At 31.6% G+C, this 24,824-nt stretch overlaps 5 protein-coding genes across 5 annotated transcripts; 1 reads left to right on the top strand and 4 right to left on the bottom strand.

The window, feature by feature from the left end:
- Positions 1 to 308: 308 nt before the first annotated feature.
- Positions 309 to 1,905, bottom strand: LOC122585560 (probable sugar phosphate/phosphate translocator At1g12500). Its single transcript, XM_043757687.1, has one exon. The coding sequence runs from the start codon at positions 1,734 to 1,736 to the stop codon at positions 672 to 674; it is 1,065 nt and encodes a 354-aa protein (XP_043613622.1). The 5' UTR covers positions 1,737 to 1,905; the 3' UTR covers positions 309 to 671.
- An 8,112-nt stretch (positions 1,906 to 10,017) lies between these two features.
- LOC122585643 (growth-regulating factor 12-like) lies at positions 10,018 to 10,892 on the bottom strand. Its single transcript, XM_043757769.1, has 2 exons — positions 10,573 to 10,892; positions 10,018 to 10,357 (listed from the first exon to the last, which is right to left on the bottom strand). Exons 1-2 carry the CDS (start codon positions 10,769 to 10,771, stop codon positions 10,086 to 10,088), a joined length of 471 nt encoding a protein of 156 aa, XP_043613704.1. The 5' UTR covers positions 10,772 to 10,892; the 3' UTR covers positions 10,018 to 10,085.
- A 2,320-nt stretch (positions 10,893 to 13,212) lies between these two features.
- LOC122578775 (nudix hydrolase 14, chloroplastic) lies at positions 13,213 to 15,855 on the top strand. The gene is made up of 7 exons (XM_043750811.1): positions 13,213 to 13,535; positions 14,145 to 14,250; positions 14,324 to 14,401; positions 14,507 to 14,599; positions 14,720 to 14,812; positions 14,975 to 15,073; positions 15,190 to 15,855. The coding sequence occupies exons 1-7, from the start codon at positions 13,264 to 13,266 to the stop codon at positions 15,421 to 15,423; spliced, it is 975 nt and encodes a 324-aa protein (XP_043606746.1). The 5' UTR covers positions 13,213 to 13,263; the 3' UTR covers positions 15,424 to 15,855.
- Positions 15,856 to 16,214: 359 nt separating this feature from the next.
- LOC122585509 (copper chaperone for superoxide dismutase, chloroplastic/cytosolic) lies at positions 16,215 to 20,077 on the bottom strand. Its single transcript, XM_043757634.1, has 6 exons — positions 19,754 to 20,077; positions 19,623 to 19,649; positions 19,027 to 19,099; positions 18,812 to 18,946; positions 16,759 to 16,982; positions 16,215 to 16,646 (listed from the first exon to the last, which is right to left on the bottom strand). Exons 1-6 carry the CDS (start codon positions 19,991 to 19,993, stop codon positions 16,383 to 16,385), a joined length of 963 nt encoding a protein of 320 aa, XP_043613569.1. The 5' UTR covers positions 19,994 to 20,077; the 3' UTR covers positions 16,215 to 16,382.
- Positions 20,078 to 20,873: 796 nt separating this feature from the next.
- Positions 20,874 to 21,974, bottom strand: LOC122590082. Its single transcript, XM_043762667.1, has 3 exons — positions 21,879 to 21,974; positions 21,472 to 21,665; positions 20,874 to 21,335 (listed from the first exon to the last, which is right to left on the bottom strand). The coding sequence occupies exons 1-3, from the start codon at positions 21,972 to 21,974 to the stop codon at positions 21,002 to 21,004; spliced, it is 624 nt and encodes a 207-aa protein (XP_043618602.1). The 3' UTR covers positions 20,874 to 21,001.
- Positions 21,975 to 24,824: the final 2,850 nt, after the last annotated feature.

Below are 24,824 nucleotides of genomic sequence, written 5' to 3'. Positions count from 1 at the left end.
TAAAAAAACTGCATGCTAAAAATAGACCAATTTATAGGAAACTTTTTTCTAAATTTAAAGCAACATTAAACTAATGGCAAGCCTTAACTTCCAAGCAATAAATTGTGTTATTATATTCTCTTATATACATACATGATTACACAAGTAACCTTGAATTAGAACACACTCAAGATAAACAAAAACCATTAATCCATAAGAAAACATATGATTGACTAACATAGTATAGTAATCTAAGTAAGATGGGAAATAGACAGTTAGGTAACTTAATCACATTGGTAACCAATCTTTCTGCATCATCAACAACAAAATGATGTAATTTGAAGAATTTTTCATGTAATTCGTATTACAATTACTAGAAAGTAGAACATTCTTTTCTATTGCCCCCCTAATAAAATCGCCCCCAATCAAGAACAACTATGCAATAAAGCATAAATTTGAAAAAGATACAGAAACATAAACAAAACAGAATCCCCTTTTTCCAATTCAATAGATCATATCTTCATATCCAATCGAATCGAATTATGTTCTTTGCTTTTTCTTTATCCCAACTTTTTTTTTTTTCTTAAATTCTAAACAAAAATTAAAGGCACTATAATTCAAATGAACAAGGAATAAACAAAGAATTCGCACCGTGTGATGTTTTTTTCTTTTCTTTTCCTTTCCTCTCGCTGTCAATGAGCTGTAACTTTCAACCTTCTTTTCGCTTCACTGTAAATCACGACGCCCATAATCGTAACAGCAAATCCAGAAATCCCCATAACTGTGACCGGATTCTTGAAAATCAAAACAGAGACAACTGCAGCCACTGCAGCTTTCGCATTCCCAAGCACTTGCAACGTTAACGCACTCGTATGTTTAGTAACCAAAAAATTAGTCAAATTAACCAAATACGCAACAGTCGCATTCCCGATCAACAAAAACACCATAAAGGAATCCCCTTTCGCCTTTTCAACCGTTTTCCCAAACACATTCCCTTCAATATACAAACTAAAAGGCAACAATATCATAGCTGCCATTGGTGCCATATACAACAACAGATTCATCGAATGCAATTTCTCCGAATCTGAAGTCAATAACAACCCTTGAACAACCGATTTCAAAGCCCGACCCGCAGTTGACCCGACACACATCATAAATCCAAACAAATGAAACAAGGGTTCACTATTACTAGCTAAAACAATCCCAAAAACAACCGGCATTAAAGCTAAGTACACTTCAGCTGTTTCTTTTTTACAAGTGATAACAAAAGCAAAAATCGCCGTAAAAAACGGCGTCGTTGCACCTATAGCTTGATTAAACGAAACAGGCAAGTATCTTAAGGAAGTATTCCCACAAACAACAGAAAAACAAAAGATGGCAGACAGAGCAAAAATCTTAAAAAACTGTTTCTTAGACAAAATATGTTGAAAAGGGACAATGTGAAACCAACGAATGGCGATTAAGGAATATAGTGTACATGAGATCATGTGTAACATTGTAAGAAAAATGGGGTATTTATAGCCATAATAACTGAGTAAATATTTGTTAAGTAATAAGACACCTATGTTTGAGAGATACCATGAAGCTATAATGGCGGCTGTTAAGAATGTCGGGGAGATTAAGGAAGTTGATGTGAAGAAAGTGGTGTTTCCGGTGCCGTAACGGACTTCGCCGGTGGGTGTAGATGGGATGTCCACGGAGGTCTCTAGCCGTGGGTTGCTGCTCCGGCGAGTTGTCCATGATTGGGATTCCACCATTGGGAGTTTGGGGTGTTTTTATTGTAAAGAACCCTTTTTTTTATTTTATAGATTATTATTTACTTATATGGATTATAGATATAGGGAGGTGTGTATGTATATGTGGGTGTGAGTGAGGGGGTCTATTCTGGGATTGAGATTGGATTTTGGATCTCCCCGGAATGAATGTGAGTTGTGTGAAGATGACTTGATAAGACTGTCTGGTGTTTTTTAATGACTCACCCTAAGGTTTGACACACTTTGCGATTTTGGATTCATAGTTTATTTTGAGTTTATACTTCAACAACATTTTACTAATTTGAATATCATAAAACGAAAGGGTGGGTATTCACTTAAGTTTGAAATAATTTGAGGGGTAAATGTAGAAGGTTAATGACCATTGATTTAAAATCAATAGTCAAAGTTCAATTATCATTTTTGAATCTCGATCATTGATTTTCTAACTTTACCCTTCAATTTTTTAATTTTTTTTTAATAGCAAATTATTTATAACTTGAGTGAATCTCAACCCAAAACGAAAATCCATTGGTTATACATGTTTTTTTTTATGAACAGAGAGTTACTACTAACTTAAAGGGATCTCAACCCAAAACGAAAATCCATTTGGTTATACATGTTTTCTTTGAAACTATGGATATCCTTTTTACATGATATACTTACGAAATTTTCAGTTAAAGAATCATAGTTCGTAAGTTATTTCGTGTAGACCAAAATTTGTGACATAATAAACATTTCCATACTGGATATGTAGGATCTAGAAATGTGAATATTATAAGTTGTGTTATGAATTTTTTTTTTTTTTTTTTGGCTTGGTTTGAGTATATTTTTAGGTTAGATTGTAGATGTTTGATATACATTAACATATGATAGCATAATAATATTCTTTCCAACAATTTTTACTCCATTCATTTTTTCATTTTCGAAAAATCAAATTTTGCTAAGCAGTTGATCAAATATACAGTATCATAATTACCAAAAAAGGTTATAATGATAGTGAGAATCTTAAATGTATATGATTTAGAGACATTGCAAATCTCGTGTCCTTTTATCTAACTAATTTACAATACTTAAAATATAAATGTTAAAAAAAATATTTTAGATCATAATGAAATGTCAATTTGAAAACTAAAATTTAAACTAGAAAACTGATAAAAACACACTATGATCTGAATCTTACACAATTGTTTGAATTGTGTTATTTAAAAACACATTTGTAGTTGTGTTTTTATTGTTTAATCTAAAAACACATTGTGTTAAGTTTTAAATCACAGTGTTTTTGATAGAGTGTGAAAATCAAAAAATTGTTCAAATACACTGTGATATGAACTTAACACAATGTGTTTTCTAAAAAAATATATTAAAACACATTGTGTTAAATTCAAATTTTAGTATTATAGTGTGTTTTGATCAGTTTTCTAGTTTGCACAAGAATTTTAGTTTTTAAATAATCACAATCCTTAAATCATAATTTAAAAATGAGTATATCAAATATGACAAATCATTTATGAATACAATATTTAAACGATAACCTTGACACTATGATATGTGAATAATCAAGAGGTAAAATTAGAAAGAAAAAAAGATTTGATTGAAATACATTTATTACATTAATATGATTTAATGATTTAGGAGGATTTTTAAAATAATATTTAAGAGCATTAATAACCATTGGGTTAAACCCCAGTGGCTAGTGGTGTTTCACTAAACCTGCTATGCGAGGCTTGGGGGAGTTTACTCTAAGGTCTCGAGTTCGAGCTTTGGTAGGTTCTTCTCGACTGTATTTTCCAATAAAGGAGGTGGTATGGTGAGAAAGACTATTTAAGATCCGCTTAGTGCGAGACCCTTTCCTTGTGCGATTAGTACACATCATACGCCTCTGAGGTAAAATTCACTTGTAAAAAAAATTTTAGGAGCATTAATGTTTTCCTTTACATATTCATGTTTGTTAGCATAATAAAGCATTGGTAATTTTGGACAGGGAAATAGGAAGCTCTCATTACAAAGATTTCTATACATGAGGGAGGTACTGTGGAGATGTAATATAAGATCTGATCGGACGGACAAGAAATAAGAGAGAGGATAACAGAAAATATAACCCGTTGGATGAAATGGAAATAATTATTAGATCGTAAATTTAGCCAAGAAAAAGTGTCGGTATTTTAATTTAAGAAATAAAACAATGGGAGGGGTTATTCGGTCAGCTCAGAGTCTGACTCAACAAATCATTATTTTTTTCATTATTTCGTCATTTTGGTGTACCATAATTTTATTTGTTTTTACCAATTTGGTGGAAAGTCCAGCACATGATCTGCACACGGGTGAATCGTGAATGGGTTTCAATTTATTTTTATTTTTAACTGCATATTTCAACATGGGCTTTAATTAATGTAACCAAATATACGTAATTAGCTTGGCTAGTTCGCTTCTGGTTCTACTATTGTTGTTGAAAAAAGCTTGAAATAAACACGAATCTACTAATCAAATAACCATCCATTAGTTGGCGCAAATTAATTAAAATTTTGATATGCAGTTTTATTCTTATTCATAATTCAAATAAATTAAAATTTTGATATGCAATTTTATTCTTATTCATAATTCGAGACTGATGTTTAAAATAAGAATTTTTTTTTTGGGATACGGCAATATTCGATATTAAGATCATTTTTATTTAAGTTAATTGTAAACTTATTTAGAAATGATATATATTTATTAATTATTAGTATCAATCTTTTATATCCGGAAAAATCATTTACACGCTTAAAGTCTTGAGTGACATTTCAAAAAAATTCATAAATAAAGTCCGTAAAACAGGTTTGAGTCTAGTAGAGGCGCAAAGTATTATCATAATTAAATGTCATGCTTTCGGTCGGTTTAGTTGAGAGTTTATCCACCTACTAGGTATTCGAGGTAAGAGACTCTCTAGCGCGCATTTGGTTAAAACAATGTATGCTGAAGTTGCGAGTAATCCACACTTTGAATATATATATATATATGTAGGCGGACAATCAAATAAGAACAGTTTTAAAATAAGAACGGTGAGAACATTTAAAAAAACATCATTTTGATGCATTAAAAGTCCATAAAACTAACATAGTGCTTAACTAATTATCATTATTTAAGTGTATAACAACACATTGGCTTGTCAAAATCAAGAAAATCATGTTTTTTGTTTTGTGCATCCATCTTTGATGCATATTCTTCAAAATGATGCATCCACAAAAAAACGTAATTTTTTCGATTTTGACGGATCAATGTGTTGTTAAACACTTAAATAATGATTATTAGTTATGCACTATGTTAGTTATATGGATTTTTAATGCATCAAAATGATGTTTTTTAAGTGTTCTCATCGTTCTTATTTTAAGACTGTTCTCACTGGAGTGTTACCATATATATGTAAATATATATATATATATATAATATTTGTAAATTTTAGAAAATAAATTTTAACTAAAATTAAATTGAAAATATGAATCTAACCTCTATATATAATAAAACGAGATTGTTTCTTATAAGTATTTTTAGAAAGTTTTTGATGTGGCAAATCCATATTTCATCTTAAAAAACCTTTTATATAATTATGATGTCATATTTTTAGAAAGTTTTTATGTGGCAAATCCATAAATAATTCTCTCTTGTCTCTATATTAAATTAAACAAAATTTTCATTACATCATCATTTTCTCAAAACACCTTACATGGCAACTCTAAATTCTTTTATAAAAATTATTTCCTTTTTAACTAAATAAATTATGACATCATTACAACATTAAATTACTTAATTTGTTATATTTTTTTTAAAATTCTTACCATATTAGTTAATAAATATCCTAAATTATAGTAGTATATTTTTCTATTAACATGACAAAATTAATTCAAATAATTCATACTTCATGGATATATTATGATTATGATTTTTTTCCCCCCTTTATCTTCATTATTAATTATTATGTATATACAATAAAACCTTTATAAATTGATAATGTTGGGAAAAAGATGTATATATAAACGATCGAACTTTAAATATGTATATTCGATTTACCCGGCGGGTTGAATAAGCTAGTATAATGTTACAAATAAAACTTATTTAGTTGATTTATTAATTATATAATTATTGTATTAGTTGAATTGTTAGATTTATATCATGTTATAATGTTTTAAGAACAAACATTAATTAATTTTTTAAAATATATTTTGAGGAAAACTTTGACAGATTTTAACTAAAATGTCCGGGTTGAACCTGAGTTGATTAACTAGTTTTTTTTATTGAAGTAGATCGAAAAATTACTAGAGATAGTTGTTACTTTCTAGTAATTATTATTATTATTATTATTATTATTATTATTATTATTATTATTATTATTATTATTATTATTATTATAATAGAGGAAAACTTTTTAAAAAGACACTACAAGAAATTAATCATTTATACACATTTTATTCTACATACTTTTGAAAAGTGTGTAAAATTTTGTTGAATACTTCGCACTTAAAATGTGTACAAAATAGTCTACATTAAAAAGTGCGAAGAAAGCTATAAACTTCACATTTAAAAGTGTGAAGAAAATGTTTACACTAATAAGTGTGTACAAATTTTATACGTTACAAACTTATAAGTGTGGAGATCATTTATTCGCGATTAATTTCTACGCACTTGCATATAGATAACCCGCGAAGAAATGATTTTTCAGTGCATAGAAATCACCCACGAAGAAAATGATTTATACATTTAAAAACGCATACAAATTTAATATTGTACACACTTATTAGTGTGTAAACATTTTTCTTCACACTTTTAATTGTGAAACTTGTAACTTTTTTCACACTTTTTATTGTAGATTATTTGTATACAATTTATAAATGCGAACAACTTAACAAAATTATACGCATTTTTAAGGAGTGCGTAGAAAAAGTGCGGACAAACGACAAATTTGTTGTAGTGAGAGTAAATGTCCAGGAATCCCTTAGTTCCGTAGAGGAATTTTTCCTCTCAAACTAGCGATCCTGTAACGCTGCCTGACAATAAGACCCAAGAAACCTTGGCTGGTTGAATATGCTTTTGCAGGGATTCAAATCTGGATGATGTTCCCACCAAATAGCTTTTTAAGGAGGCAGGTAGCCACTGGGCTGTAACCCCATGTGGTTGAATTTGATTAAAATAAGCTAATTTCAAATTTTAACTAGAGTAAAACTTTTTTTTTTTTTTAAAAAAGAGCTAATTTAACAACTAATATACACGACTGAACATGTTAATCCTAAGCTATATCACTAGCTAATTAAATCTTATTTTTTATCCTTAGCCCTAAATGTGAAAGTTGTAATTAATTCATAATTTACATATAATCATGATAAAATCTATCGGATAACGAATACTTTGATAAGCATCATGCCATATTGCCATGCGCTTCTTCTATAGTTAATCACAAGGCTTGACTATACAACTTTATTTAATGGATAGTTGCAATTTCTAACTTGTGCTAGGTTCAACAATGATTGCTAATTGAGACGTGAAATGAAAATCTGTCAAAGTTTTTATAGTTGTTTGAATTGTTCCATTTTTCGTGAATAATTTTTATTCTATTGTACTAAACCTAACCCCAATATATTCGTATGTTAAATAATCTGCCGTCTGCCCCCATCCGGCCATCCCTTTACTCGACTACGGTTAATCAGATATTTCTTTAACAATGGATTTATAATATTTAGGCTGGGCCTCTTTTTGGTCCGTTTTCCATGCCACAATATCCCCATTTGAATTCTCCGTGATCAGGTTCGTACCATGCATGATAATGGTTACACTTTTTCTCTAGAAAAATCTGTCGGTCATTTAAGTATCTATGGGCTTTTTATGTGATTGCGGGTTATTTGAAACCAAAAGTTTCGGGTTGAATTCAAATACGAGTTAGAAGATTTGCTTTTACTATTTAGTGTCATCGGTCATATAATGTGGGTGTGATTTTAGTGTCATCGGTCATATAGTGTGAGTGTGATTTTAGTGTCATCGATCATTTAGTTGTTGTAACTTAGATTCGCTAAGTTGAAAGGTTATGTATGGTGGTTTGTGTTTTTCATCAAAAGACAACGTTTCGTGAAATATTGCAACCATTCATATATAGCTATTCGTCACAAGCTACAAGTCTACAACCTTTCAAGATCACAAGTTACAACCTTTCATTACCAAGATGTGACTTTTCATGTATTATATATACATAAATCTTGCTCAAATTCAATGCGAAAAAGGACATAATATATCACTCTTTAGACTTGAACTCCCCGTTGGCATAGCTTAATTAGAGTTGACTTTTATTTTTTTATTTTTAATCCGGTACTCTCCGAACCCTAAAACCTACGAAAACAATACTCTAAAAAGTTCAATTCAAAATCCTTTTTCAAAGTTAACATTTAGAATTGATGGTCATATGTGGACAAATAGCAAAGACCTAATGCTCAATTTGATAAGGATAGGGTCATACGGAGGTCATATGTGGATGTATGTCATATGATTCACTTTTTTTTTTTTAACGCCAACTTTGAATCACTAACAGAACACTAAAATATGAACGTGCTACCAATAATACCACCTGATCATAACCCCATTTGTCATTGATCAATACCGACAATCCCTTATTTTTGTGCTAATGGTTATCATATATACGGTAGGAACATATATCAAATATGGATCCAACTATCCAAGCTATGTTGTTTCCCAACCAAAAATATATATTTTTATTGAATGTCAAGTTCTCATTCTGATACTAGCTTCTAATCTTTTTTCTTTTATAAAGGCTAAATTGCATTAAAAACTTGTTTTCGGAAGCCACCCGAAAACTAACATGAATTCAATTACATCAAGCTAACATGACTAATCAGCCATTGATGACTAGTTCAACTGGTCAGAGGCATTTCAGGTTTTACCCAAGGTCTTGAGTTTGATTCTTAGAGATGACAAGTCCAGGGTTTTTCTTCCGAATACTTGTAACGACCCATGGTCAACATCTCATTGTCTAGGGTACATACAAGGCTTCACCATTATACGGTAAGATTTTTCCTGATATAAAATACCGACTGAATGTTCGAAAAAACATGACTAATCTGCCATAATGGTCACCTAAAATAGAATTATGATCTCTACTGGCTATCCATAAAAAGGAATGAAGACAATGGACTTACTTACTATTAATCATCTAGCTAGTTTCCAACATAACTATAATTCATTACGAATCATTATTTTCAAAAAGATTAATTTTCTTAATTAGGGGTTAACCTGAAATGACTGAATCATTTTTCACTTTGACTAAGATATCATGGTTGTAACTTGTAACATTAATGATAATAATAATCGCCATGAGAATCAACCGTGTAACTTGACTAGGTTTCAAATTCCTAAAGAATATTAATTGTGTTGGTCTGATTAAACTTTTCGACAGGGACGTACTTTTATTCGTCTAGTCTCGGGTCAAACGAGTTTTTAGGACCCCTTGCCAAGAGGCAAGAAGTATAATGCAAAAATGAAAAAAAAATAAAAAAAATAAAAACCCTCAATTTGGGACCATGCTTACAATAAGGTCCAGCCCACTCTCGTCAATGGTACATTTTCCCCTCAAAAACGAGACAACATTACATTACCGGGCCCGATTCACCAAAAAAATCTTATCTATATAGGACTCGTACAAATACTCCTGGCTGGAACTACTCTAGTCCAAAAATATACTAGTAAATCAACCCGGGTTTAATCCGGCCATGTTAACTAAAATTTAAAATATAAAATAAATTAAATTTTTTTATATCATATATGTTTTTAAAACATTATAACTTGATATAAATCTAATAATTCAATTAAAACAATAAGTATATAGTTAATAAATCAACTAAATAAAAAAATACATTTTATTTGTAATAATATTATATAAGAGAGATTTTTTATTCTTTAAATAAATGATTGATATTTTAATTAAACATGTAAAGAGCTATTTCTATTTTATTTATATATATATATATAAGACATCATAATTAAATAAAATTTTTTTTAAGTGAAATATGAATTTACCACATCAAACTCTTTCTAATAATACCTATAAAAAACAATCTTGTTTTATTATATATAGAGATAGAGATACGAGTAATAATTATTTTTGCAAGGTCAAGAATATCCAAAGTTTTCATTAGTTGTTTGTTATAGAAACAACAGGCTCAAAAGCTTGATATAAACTATTTGCTAACCGGTGAAAATTCAATGTGGGTTATATTATATATGAATAATGAAAAGAAATAAATTTGTAAAATGAGAAAAATGTCTTTAATTAACTTGGTCCGAATACTGACATACATTACAGTGTTCCTAGCTAGCTACTTAATTCCTGATATCGTTCTTTGTATTCATATATTTCTTTGGATCTAGTACATTGGTTGTGGTGGTGGTAGCAACAACGGCGTCGTTGTTTTCCACATCCTTTGATGTTGAACGACTACGACCACGGTGCAAATGCTTTTCGCAATACTTGTGACCAACAAAAACTTCTTTGCTACACCTCCATTTCTTCCCATCGGTCCTCTTACACCTTCCAGGTTCAGCCTCCATGCTGCTTTTGTAGCTGTCATACAAATTACGGTCGTATCCTGAGCCTGAAGAATTAATCATATAATTACCCCTTAAGAACTATATCGACTTTGGATGACATATACCAACACATTATTTCTCCCTAAAAAGACTTGAATTCACAATTGAATGTCTCTTGGCGGGCTACTTTGAGACCACTTAGCTAAAGAATTACTCGTATATTACATCTTTTTGATGAATATATCTATGGTATGAGAAATTACCGAAAAATATAATTTACCTGCGAGTGAAGCAAGAACAGAGTTCCAAATTGGGAGAATGAGATGTGAAGGAACAGGCAATCCAGCTTCTATGTATTTGTAGATGAGAGCTTGTAATTTGAGCTCCTCCATTTGCATAAAAGTGAACCCTCCATTCATATTATTATTCGTACTCATGTAATCTGATGAATAATTAGATGAGTTTTTTACACCATTCATTGCCCAAATCTATAACTACTTAAATTCATATATGTTGGAGCATACATATGGAATATACATTGAGATATATCTTTATATAGAGAGAGACAGAGGAGTAAATATAGATAAAATTATATATCTTTAATTTTCCAAATTGTCCAATCTATATACCAGTTGGATATGGAAGTAATATATCCTAGCTAGCTCTCGTGAAATTTGCGGTTGGCCTGCAATTGTGCACCCTTCTCTCTTCTTAATTTGACCCATCCTCTATTCATGTATGTTACCATTATTTCAAACGTGAGCTTCATAATATACGTGTTCGAAATAATGATCATTTATTTTGTTGAGGAAAATCAGTAATTTTAAAACAATAATAACCATTCAATCTTTGTAATCTCCAAAACGCCTAGTGTAATCAACTAATCACTTTTAGATTGAATTTATTCCGTGATTTACCCAAATTATCCAATCGGATACAATTAAATGATTTGAAATTTTCAGTTGTGTTGCTGTTTGAGAGGGGTTAAACAAGAAAAAACTTTTAACATAATTAAAAAAAAACAAGAAAACAACAACAATTATTATTATTATTATTATTATTATTATTATTATTTGACAAAAAGAGTCTCTCAAGTTCCACAAATTATAACACTGAGAGATTTTCACCAAAATATATGTTAACAATCAACTTTAAATTTTTTTACTACTGTAACGAATGTTGAAAACTGATTATTTTTTTAAATGGAATACTAGTTAGTGGATTATGCCAACTCATGTGAACAAACGGTACGGAGATGACAATATTCAATTCTATTATTGAAAAAATGAGATGTTAACATAAAATTTGTGTATAAAAGAAGTGTGTTTACATTAATAACAAAAGGTAGCTTTGCATTGAAAATAACAAAAGGTAGTTTTGTTGGACCGAACCATGTTTATGTTCGTTTGTTTACATTAATGAATCATTACAACAAAAATGTCATTTATAATAAATGACATTGTTCACACTTATAAAAAGTGATTATTATTCACACTTATAAGAAGTGTAGAAAATTTTCTTAATTAATTTGTTCACACTTGAAAATGTTTAAAAAGTATTCACATTTAAAAGTGTAAATAAATTTAAAAAATCATAACTTTTTCACACTTATATATGTGGGAAAAAAAGTTCGCACTTCTAATTGTGTAAAACTATATCAATTGTTCACACTTAAAAGTATAATGATTAATTTGTAACACCAAATTTCTTCACACAAGAAAGGTGTGAAGAAATCAAGAAATCAGGTGTTACAATTTGACTTTCACACTTTTAAGTGTGAATATATTTGACATTTGTTCACACTTTTAGGTGTGAATATTTTCTTTCCACACATATAAGTGTGAAAAAGTTATAAATTTTTTAAATTTTTTTCACAAATTTACATGTGTATACTTTTTAAACATTTTTAAGTGTAAATATATTATGAAATTTCTTCACACTTTTGTGAATAAATGATTTTTTTTTTGTAGTGAATGGACATGAATGAACAATCTGTCAAATGGTTCATAGACTGTTGATCACACCGCTAGTTTGCTTACAATCCTAACTAGAGATGTTTGTAGAGCAGTAATTATTAAGACATTGACAAATTAAGTATAATGTATATCTTATGTCTATGGCTCTATGCCAAGAGTGAAATGTTTTACAATATAATAACTCAACCAACACTGCAACTCACACGTTTAGAGAGGAGTATTCAATTTGTAGTTAATATACGAAATAAAGATGTTATGTGATTGCAAGGTTATACTTATCATGTCATCCCTTTTAATGAGTTTTAAAAGATGTGAGTACATGTTTTGATCCAAAACAGTATATTTTTTGGAAATTTGATAATAATTTTTTTTACGTGCAAATAAACATTAACCAATAAGAGTTGCTTAGATAGAACGTTCATTATTTGGATTCAAACAAATAATAATCATTTGCTATTTCGGCTATTCGATCGGATTAGGTTTGGGTTTGAAAAACACTAACTAATTGAGTGGTCTGGTCAATGATTCATGGTTCAAGTGGTGAGATAACTAACTTTTACCCATGAGACAAATATTTGAATCTTACTAAGTACAAATACATATTCTATTAACACAAGTGAACGATGGGTTTGTTTCTATTTAAAAAAAAAAAATTGATAAATCAACTTAATTGGTGTGATTAAAGATATGCCTAATAGTAAGATGATGATTTGTGAAAAAATCAGAAAGCAAGATTAGGAAATAGAATTAGTGGAATTCACATATCAAATTCTTAAAGTTTTAAATTGATTTATAGACATATGAATTAGGCTAGATTAATATTTTTCTAAAAAAAAATATTTTTACGGGTCCGGTTTTTGATTTTGTGTTTGTAATTTCTTGAAAGTTTGATTTTTTTCTTTTTTACATTAATAAAAAATTATGAAAATCGGTAGGAATGTGTTTGTAGTTTCTTTGAAAGTAGTGGAAGTCTGTGCGGCAGCAAAATCTATACAATGCCGCTTTACTGTTCCGGCACTATTTCTATGCTCACTTTCAACAAATTAACCACTGCCTTTTCTCCATTTCAATTTCAATTTCGCACCAGCAGTTTAATTAATATTATTTTCAGTACAAGAACAACAACAGCAGCAATATCTTGCGCCAAAATGATGTCATCATCATCACCATCAGTAGCCCAACTGAGTCACACTATAAACTTACCCAGTCAACTCACCCAGCCCGTAACAGTCGTAGCCGCTCCTGGTCTCTCCGATTCGGAATTCAGGCACCACTTTCTCACCCTCTTCTCTTAAATTTTTATTGAATTTGTAGTTTCAGAAAAATATATAATGATGATTTCTTATTTAGGTTAAGTTAAGGGCTTTGTACAAATTGTTATGGAGTGTATGTATATATCCAACATTATAATTTTTTTTGTAACCGGAAGAAAATGTTGCTCCGTATTACTGAGTGAATTTTTTGTATTTAGATTGTGTACAAAAATGTTGAGTTTTGGCTACTATTGAAACATTATATGAGAGGTTATCAGAGCTTACCTGACTGACTTCTAAGATGGTCCGTCAATCAACTAATCCAATTTGACCAGGGAACTTTTTTCTGAGGGCCCGTGATTCTTTCAGAATGCCTTGTTTTCCAGAACCAACTAGGATGGGTGTTGGAGGCAATTGTCCTGTTGTGGATTATATTTGTGTAAAAAGAACTCCAACCACCACCGAGAGGCAATTAGAGTACATAACAGAGTAGTGATGATAGAAATTAGAATGACAAAACCATAGGGCTTCACAACAAATCCAATGCGGGGAAATGCTGCCGATAAAAGCACTGTTTTTAATCTCTTGTTCTGCTCTGTATATAATTTACATCAACGTTTCAGGACTGCTATTGGTTCATCTTTATTTCAACAATGGCTAAAGAACATTCAAAGTGAAAAAGGCCTCCTTGCTGATGGATCTTTGTCATTGACACAAGTGCTCATTCAGGTATCATCTTCTGCTTCTTGCTATTTTTCCTGATGTTGTTATTATGTTCATCTCTAATCTTCTTGTAAAATAGGGGTTGGACATGTTCGGCAAGCGTGTTGGCTTTCTCAAGTTTAAAGCAGATGTCATTGACAAGGAAACAGGTCAGAAGGTACCTTTACTAACCTCAACTTTATCCTTTTTTTTTTTTTCACATCTTAACTTATGGTTTATCGTTTTGTTTTGTCTATACATGAAATTGCATATATTTCCTTAGGTTCCAGGTATTGTTTTTGCACGAGGACCAGCTGTAGCAGTTCTAATCCTATTGGATTCTGAGGGGACAACTTACACTGTGCTTACTGAGCAGGTTTTCCTGTGTATGATTTTAAATTATTCATATTTCACTAACCTTCATCTTTACCTTCACATTTTTATCGATCCAACGCTGAAGATATTATGATTTTCTGTAACTTTTATTGTATTCAAGGTTAGAGTGCCTGTTGGGAGGCCTATTTTGGAGCTGCCAGCTGGAATGTTGGATGATAACGTGGGTGATGTTGTCGGTACGGCAATACGGGAGGTTAGTTCACCATATTTTATATCTGTGCATATATATATTTAATTCAGGGATGAGGATTGGGGATGGGGAAGGAGATCCCCAATAGTCCCCGCCCCATTGCCATACCTATATGGCTATATCACACATGTAAAATCTCTATGATTCATGATATCAATATGTCAGGTCGAAGAGGAGACTGGAATAAAGTTGAATCTTGATGACATGGTTGATCTCACATCCATGCTAGACCCATCCACCGGATGCAAAGTGATCCCTTCACCGGTATGTGTGTACACCTACCTGTATTCAAACTGATGTAATATCATACAGAACACGTGATGATAATGTAACCATTTATTTTTTATATATATTTAAATACATGTTGTTTAATGTGGTAGGGAGGATGTGATGAGGAGCTCAGCTTACTTCTTTACAGAGGTAGTGTTAGTGCAGATGTCATTAAACAGCTGCAGGGAAAAGAAACTGGGCTCAGGGAACATGGCGAGCTGATTAAAGTGCGTGTGGTTCCATATGAGACAGTTTGGCGTTTGACCCCTGATGCAAAAGTATTGATGTCTATTGCTATATATGAAATGGCCAAAAGAGACGGTTTGCTTCCTCTCACAAAATGATTAGGTGTTTGTAGGTGATGGTGATTTGGTGCAACAGCCCTACAGTACAAGTTGGTGTTAGCGTTTTTCGCCTTTAAAGCAGACAAGTAGTTATTTATGCCGTTCCATGGCATTAGGCTACAATCTGCTACGAGTCAAAGCAACAGTCGTGTCTGGAAAGCATGTCCTTGATCTTTTTTTCTTTTTCTTTTTTTTTTTAAAAACTAATTGATTACTTTGATAGTCTGAGTGTAACTTAAGTAGGATGCGTGATACTTGCTACTCCTTGAATTTATATACGCTCACTAATAGCTGCACATATTTGAAAACAAGATATGCTGGCTTAGGACAGTGCAAAGCAGTGTTTGCTTTTAACAGACATTTTGTACCTTTAGACAGCCAGATGCAAAGTGTACGTCAATTACAATTTCAGTGCTTTTGACTTTGTGAACATAACCTGGTTTGATAGCTTTATGGATGATGGTCCCATCACATGTTCTTGAAGATGATGGTGTTGCGAGACCCTTTTATTTGCATTCAAATCAAGATTACATTGTGAATGGTGTATAGTTAATTTTTGATAGTTGGGTTTGTTAAAAAAACAACATATGTAAAGGAAATCAAAAGCGAGTGTATTGAACAACACTTTTGGCGAAATTATATGGTTCCAAAAGAGTTATGGTAGAATAGTAGATGGATCAATTTAAGTTATAATAATTGCCAATTCGAATAGAGGATACAGCGCGCGTGGTCATGAAGATTTAGAAAGTGGTACTCAAACTTGCACTCATTAGATGAATAAGTTATCCAGATTTGAGATGGGGAACTCAACCAGGCCCAATGAAGGCATTTTATTCGTAACGAACAGTAATACTCATACTTTTATATATCCAGATACAAAGATTACATGCAATTACACTTTTGCTAGTATTTTCCGCTCCTTTGTATATCAAAATGGAAAACATGGCAACAATCTTCTATTAAACTTTACTGGAGACGTAGTCTGCATTGGTTGCTTCCCAGATGGTGGTGCCATCACAGGTGCATAGCTTTTTGTAATTCTCACCAACTCCCGCACTTCTGGCTATAACTGCCGCCGCAAGCCCAGAATCTGATCTGTCTTCACGATCATATACTGCTATGGCTCTGCCAATAAGATCAGCAATTTTAAGGTTCTTTTTGACACCTGAGAAAAACGCCTCACCTTTCTCATCAACGTCAAGTGTTCCCAGGTCACCAAGCACCTGACACACACACACCACATTTATAACACAGTTGTTTTCATAGTATAATTGCATTTGTTCTGTAAGTTGATCAACTCGATGGAAACATTTGAAAGATAAGTCTATCACTGACCTCTTCTCCTGCAAGCGGCTTGGTTGGATTAAATAATTTGCCTGTACTTGCGGCACCTCGAGTGAGATCACCAAATTCATTTATGGACCAGCCGTGTTTTCCAGGTGACAACCCACTAAAGTTGGCCTCAATCCTAGCCAACTCCATACTCACCTGAGCTAAACGGACCACTCCGAAAATTTGTGGCCCTTTGAATTCAGCAACAGCAGCAGAAATTAAGACATCTGCAAATGGAAAAATGTTTGTTCCTGAATAATTGGTTCAACGAAACATAACATAGCCAATAAAATGTGACTGTTAAGTTTTCCATGACCTTTAAAAATTTCTATCAAGGCAACCAGCTACTGACTAATAAACTAAACCTTCAGCTTCCGACCCCATATATCAGACAACAAATCATAATATTGGCCAGAACATAACTAGAACTGAAGAAAAGAAGATGACAAGACAATTGCATGATCACTGACTCCCTGTTGAAGAAGTTGTAATCAAGCTAATAATTGAACTACAAGAAAAGGGAGTATAACCAATATAACTATAAATGGGGTCATCAAACCACCTCGTCAGAATTAACAAATTCAAAACCAACCCAAAAAGATAGACCTAACAAGTTAAAAGCAAGATCGGTACAACTTTGGATTAATAAAATGAGAGGCAATGGCCTATATTGGGGAAAAAAAGAAAAAAAAAAGATCTTGTACATCTTAAGCATGAAAAGGTTAAATGACCACTACTGAAGAAGTTGTATAAAGGTTAACAATAGCTATATTGTGAATGGTCAAGCTACAAAAATCAATAAACTTTTGACCAACATTTTCTACACCAAACAATGTAAGTGGCCAAACAGTTAGACAGATAGATTAGAGAGAGAAAACCAGTGAGATGTTTATCTAGCATTCTATGAAATTGGATTACAAAGACAACACGCATATATACTACATACAGAAGACACACATATACTCTAATGCGAGTAAGACCTCCTTTAATTCCACTTAACTATATGTAACAGAAATACAGTATCATGGCAAAGCATGAGTGGTGGGATAATAATTAGAGAGATGAATTGTATATTCATGCACGTGGGTATAGTTGCATAGATGCTTAAGGCACTGAACTGGTGCCAACAACTCCATCGATTATCTAGAGAGAATGATTCAAATCTTTTGTATCACAAGTACAAGTGTCATAAAAAAAAGTATTAGCTAAAGAAAAAACCATGTTTAGTGGCACTCATTAGGGTAAAGATAGGCATTTCCATTAGCCCATTAGAGCAGGCTGACTAATAGCTGTGAGCGTTATATATCCAGATGCCAATAATTATAGAGAGGGATAACTCTAAGAGTATAAAATGTCAATGAGTTTGGATTTGAAGCAAATGGTTTGCTAATGGAAAAAAGGCATCGCTTTGTGGCTTTTATTACGTTAGAGCAACTCCAATGGTAGGTTGATGAAAAACTTTTTGTGAAAGAAAAAGTCTTTGAATAGCTTTATGCCATTGGAGACAATAGCTTTTTTCTTCAAAAGCTTGATATTCATCAAGCTATTTGATCAAAGACTTTTTATTACACACTCACTCACTTTTAATAAAATACTTGTTTATAATTTCCACTAACACTTTTAATTAAATATCATATATTGATAGTAGGGACATTGAAAAAAAGTCTTTGATAACTTGATACCATTGGAGATGCTCTTATAACAAAGACACTCTTTATGTACATTTTGGTCAGAAGGATTGCGGATGGCAAGAATATGACCGGTTGCTATGGGTATTTGCCTAGGCAAACCGAGAACTAAAGCAACCAAAAGTTCACCAGCTAGAGATGCCTAATTTGTGCATTTACAAAATAAACTTCCTACCCTAGTTATCAAAATCGCAGAAAGAACATTTAACGCTTGTACTTCTCACATATCTTTAAAATTAGCTTACATAGGGCTTAACATCACAAAAGCTTGTACGCTGGGGACCGACCATACTTCCCTACATAGCTAATTAATATCTGAAAATACAAAAAAATAAAATTGGTCAAGAAGGAAAGGAACATGAACCAACCTCCAGGAGATCCTTGACCAATTAGACGTGCTTTTCGACCCGTCTGCTCCAAGGCTTCAGCCATGGTCTTTACAGGTGAAGACCCAAATATTCTAACTAGTTGATTGCTTAAATCCACATCGATGCTCTTAATTCCTAAAAATCGACTCAGCAAAACCATAATATTTTACACATAAACTACATATGCACTATTTCTGAAATCACTTAACACTCACCATCAACAGTTTGTAACTTATTCTTGACCGCTTTTACACAACCTTCACAACTCATATCCACCATGAACTCTGTCTGTAATCACACAAGTTACAACCTCAAAATGTTCCATCAAACTTTACTCTAAAATATCAAATGTTAGCTACATTTCGGGCTATATGGGATGCATATTTTCAAATTCTCATGGCTTTAAAAATGCACTTCAACTCGGCACCATTACACAGGCTTAAAAAAGTGATATTTCCCCCCTAAGATAAGCTAAAATCGGCAGTATCCAAACACATCAATGTGCAAGTGCAACTTCACTTATAGTGGTGTTGAGATTGCTTATTTGAAAGTCCTTACAAACTTTTTTAACAAGCACTAACCAACGTTCGGGATTGGTTTAAAATAACTATAACACTAAGATAAACACTTAAAAATCAGCAACCTCAAACACCCCTCAAAGCAATAAGCCATAAGCACTAGAAATACACAATCCCAAATACCCTAATGAATCTATATCCATAATAAAAGAATTCTTCTAATACGATAACAACTATATCCAAATTAAACTATCAAATAGTCCAACAAAAAAAACAAGATTTAAAAAACTCACCATAACTTCAGGTAATTCCGCATCATGCTGTAAAAAAAAAAAACCCATAAAGCACACAAATTAAAACAAAAGAAACATAACCTATAAAGAATATAACAAAATTACGTCAAGAAAAGTAAAAAAGTTTAAACCTTTAAGGCTGGTTTAGCATCCATATGAACAGCAAAAGGTGGGCTAGTAAGATTCTTGATTAGGGGTAAACGATTTAGGGTCAAAGACGATGTACTGAAAATGGGCTTGTGATTGTTATTATTATAATTATTAAAAGTTGAAGATGAAGATGGTGAAATGGAATTTAAGGCAAGGTGAGTTGCTGCAATAGCCGTCGTTGTTGAAGTAACTGATGCAATTGTTGTTCTAAACAAACCCATTTTCAAACTGGTGATTTTAGTTGAATTTGTTATATATGTGGAATTATTATATTATTTTATTAAATAAATTCTTGGTCTTTGGTTTTCTTTATCTAGATGTGTCGTGAATTATCTATAGATAGAGAGTTATGGGTATCGTCTACATATTCTAGTGGTTAAAAAGAAATATAAGTTTTTAGTGAGCCAAAAAATTTAGGTATATATATATTTTTTATAGATTTGACAAAAGATAAAAAAATCCAACCGCAATAAAAATATGGAATTTGCTAATTAAGCATTCCTACTAATGAGTGCATGTCCCGTCTCATATGTTTGAATCAGTCATTAAACATGTCAATTTTAGTATATATGTTCAACATATAGTATGGTTGAGTTTTCATAAAGAGCCCAAATCGATCTTTTTTTTTCTTTTAAAAATAAAAATGCAGATATTCTAATGGGAACATGAAGCATATAAACAAGCTTATTGGTATAAACTAATGTCCCTTTAATCATGATGCTATATATACTGCTACGTGATTTACATTTCTTCATGTGAACCGTGAGATCTTGATGGAAACAAATAATGTCTAGTTATCCATTTTATATCATGGTTATATGCTTAATTAATTACATGTACTGATTAGTACGTGGCTATACAAGAAGCAGTACTACATAGCTAATTGCATTTTAATTTTAAGAGCCAGTACATATAGCCGCCTAGGTACTCAACAAAAAAGTAGATAACATCTAATTCAGATCACATTGTAATCATTAAAACTGAATAATTGAGAACTGCAAACGATACTTTGATCAATTAACACTAAAAATCCTGATCGAACACAATTATACAAATAATTGAGATATATAAATATTCAATGTAAAAATTCTAATCCGAAATTCAAACACATGGTGTATAATTACCCAAAAGCCTATATATCAGCAGCACATAAATAGTAAAAAAGGTTCTAAATCGTTGATAAAATAGTTAGTTATACATTTGTGACATTAATTATATATCTGGATCCTTTATTTGCTATTGGTGGAGAGTGTTGCTGATGGAGGAGTGCAAGACAGTGGACTTTTTTCTAGATCATCTTCATTAGTAATAGTAGTAGTGTCAGCCATTGATAAATCAATGTTATGAGGATTATTTGTGGTGGTTTTTGTAAATGCAAGCACATAACCAGCAATCCCAAAAACCGCGCTAAAAAGAGCTAAAACAGCTCCAGCTGCAAATATTCCAGGCTTCACCACATAACATGATGTGGAATAACCATATGAATCAACCTCCCCACCTTCTTCTTTATCATTTAGAGTCGCAGCTGCTAGCAGTAGCACCACGGCTGCAACCGAAGCTATCCTGAATTAATAATTAATTTTTGATGGTGTATATCAATTAATTAGTTATATTTACAAATGTGACTATAATCTTGAAAAATAGAAAATGAAGAGATCATTGTTAATTGTTGTCTAATTAATTAGTAGTATCAATATACCATGATAATGCATAAAGAGATTTTGAAACCAAGGCTGAATTAGGGTCATCTCGATGGCAACAGTTGCTTCCACCAAATGTAAGGCTTATATAAATTCGTGTGATGATTGCAAACACGCCTGCTATAAACCCAAGGGCCAGAGCTGGACTACTTGGATAAACACACAAACCATCTTCCAGGTATACATCAGAATCCTGCATATATGCATTATGCCCACAACACATGTATATCATATCGTTAATTATATATACCAGCCTTTGGCCTAGCTAGTAGGAATGGTGACATGGGATTCAATCATAAATATGAGTAGTGAATTAAGTGTGTACGTGATTATATACTCAATTACTCATATTGTGGTGAAGTATACAATATAACTTAAAATGCTTGTTAGTCGTGATTATTGTTACCTTAATCCTGGTGGCCTCTCCTGCGAAACCGGTAGCTGCAGATATTATTCCGAGCACTGCCACAATTGCACAAGAGACAACCATTTTTCTCTCCATCGTAGTCTATCTCTGATCGAGCTAGCTAGCTGTGTATGGAGTGTATGTGAAGAAGCCTGTGGATGAAGAAAGCTTGTGACTAAAAGTGCATGTATATATACATAGATGACATGACCATAAAGTTAGCTTTAGACTACTTTTTATCATATTAAGCAAGTGCATTGTGCGTAGTTATATTTATATATATTAACAAAAAAAGAAAAAAGAAAAGTTTGCTATATGTATATATTTTATAAGTCAACAAAATAAGATGGTCAAAACTTGTGTAACAAAACAAAGTATTTTACCTTTTACTGTTCAAGATTTTAACATGCTGTTCAAAAAAAATAAAAATAAAAAGTTATGCTTCTATAGTTCTATACTTCTATGTAGTAACAAAATGGGCTGATTATGTCGGCTTAAGCCCATCCAGACTCTCTAACTCGATACTGCAAATTGAAACTGTTAGCCTTGCAGGAATTCCATGATTTTTTTTTCTTATTCTATTTATTTTTATTTAATTTCTTTTGGGGTAGGGTGGGGTTGGGGGTTGGTGGTTATCGACCAAACAAACATACCAAAGGTGAAATATGACACCCCTAATGATCAGCTAACAATTACAAATTTACAATACACATGAAATAAATTAGTTCCTCAGCAACGCCTTCGGTAACTTCCAAGTAGCCATAGCTTTCTCGACCCGATCATTCTTCTTGAATAAAAACGTTAATAGCTAGCTAGAGGCGTATTGTGTGGCAATGTTTTAAAAACCGCTATTTTAATTATATCGGCGTGGAAAAAATTTCTAGTATTACCGGTATTATTGGAATTACTAGAAATACCGGCTGGTACGAATATTTTAGTTTATTTTATTATTAATCTACAAAATTTGTTAAATTTTAACAAAAATAGTCAAAAACCAATTATAATTCACTAGAAAATAATACCAAATAGGTATTTCATAACAAATATATAAGGTTTAAAGTTCACATATAACAAAACTAACATTAAAGTATCATAAAAAAATATTTTAAAAAATTTCAAAAAAAAAAAAATTGAAAATACCGGAAATACCGAGAATACCGGCCGGTATGAAATAGTGAAAATACCGGAAAAATACCGGGATTAAAATACCGGAGTACCCTCAAATACCGGTAATACCGGCCGGTATATACCGGTATTTAAAACATTGTTGTGTGGAACACCACCTCAACTAATTGCTCCTTCGTCCTCTTTTCCGTGCTCTATAAATTGAAACACACGGCTCTAATCAAGTACGTTGAATCTTGATATCCTGGTTGCACTCAATACTAATCTTTTCTTTTAGTTTGTATGTGGTGGCCAAGGTTGGATAACTCATGACTCGGACTCGACTCAGCGAGGGGGGAGTCGGGAGTTTTTAGAGACTCGGACTCGACTCGAGGAAAACTCGGATTTGAATTTTACATACAAACTTAAGTATTTTTGAAATTATATAGAATAGAACTTTAAAAATATCTCCCAAACTTCAAATTTTAGTATAATTGTTTAAAAACGGTAAGCTAATAATTCAAAACTTGAAAATTAAACGTATGATTAGTTGATAAAATCACGTTTCATCATCATTTTGTGTGTATTGAGGTAAGAGAACTTGTGACTCGGACTCGACTCGGCAAGGTGAAGAGTCAGGAGTTTATTTTGGGTTCTCGGCCGACTCGGAGGAGTTTTATAACCATGGTGGTGGCTAATTAAGAATATAATTTAGATACAAGTATATACATGTTTTACCTTTGTAGTGACTTTTTATACATTTTAGCTTAAATATTATTGGAACTAATTATAACATATACGAGTAATAATAACCATGATAATCCTACAAAAATTGCATATATAACAAGTACGAGTAATCTCTTATATTAATAAAACAAGATTGTGATGACATAAGATTTTTTAAAAATTGTATTATCACACATCTTTTTTATTTAATTATGACATCATCATACTTTTTTATTTAAAATTCAAAATATCCTTTTTTTAAATATGTATCATTAATAAAGATTTTTATTAAATGTCACATTATTATGTAAGATTTTAATCATACTATTATTTCATTATAATAGACCGAAAACTATGGTATTTTTTTTTCCCACATAACGTTTTTGTTTTTGTTTTGCCAACCGAATGTGTTTTAACGTGTGTCCACAATTACACAACTATTATTTCCGTTTAGTTTCGTTTTTTACATAATAATGTATCACAACTTTTTACTTAATTAACGTTGTTATTATACATTTATATGAAAACAGGTTTTAAAGTTATCCGGTTATCATTCGGTTTATTCGCAAAGCGTTTATCAGTTAACCCGGGTTGAACCCGGGTTGATCAGCTAGTATGAAATACAATAAAATACAAATAAGTAAATAATATTAATAATAATAAAAACAAGGGAATCAAAACATTATTTTTCTCCTTTTACAATTTATAATTAAAAAAAACCTGAAAGGAATCTAAAAAAAAGAATCTACATCTAAAAAGTTACGACTAAGTCTATAACTTCTTATAAGTTATATTGACTTCTTCTAATTTAGGAAATTCAACACATTTTTATACCCAAAATACTCTTATTTCTTAATCCTAATTCTCTTATAAATCTAATTTATACTTTTATATTATTTTTTAATTAAAACAACCATCTCTTTAAAAATTACGGAGAATTTATTTAAAATATCATTAATGATTAAATTACAATATTTATGAGCGAGTACCGTGTTAGTGAGCACAATTCTTTGTGGAATCATTTTGGTGAGACTTTGTTCGTTAATTGATTAGAATGAGAGAGTTATATATATATAGAATTCATGCTCCCACGATTGGCATAGCTAATAGCTAATT

This window comes from Erigeron canadensis, chromosome 1, assembly GCF_010389155.1.
Source record: "Erigeron canadensis isolate Cc75 chromosome 1, C_canadensis_v1, whole genome shotgun sequence".
NCBI classification, from domain to species: Eukaryota; Viridiplantae; Streptophyta; class Magnoliopsida; order Asterales; family Asteraceae; genus Erigeron; species Erigeron canadensis.
The sequence above is the reverse complement of the archived record's forward strand: the minus strand, read 5'-3'. Positions and strand labels throughout refer to the sequence as shown.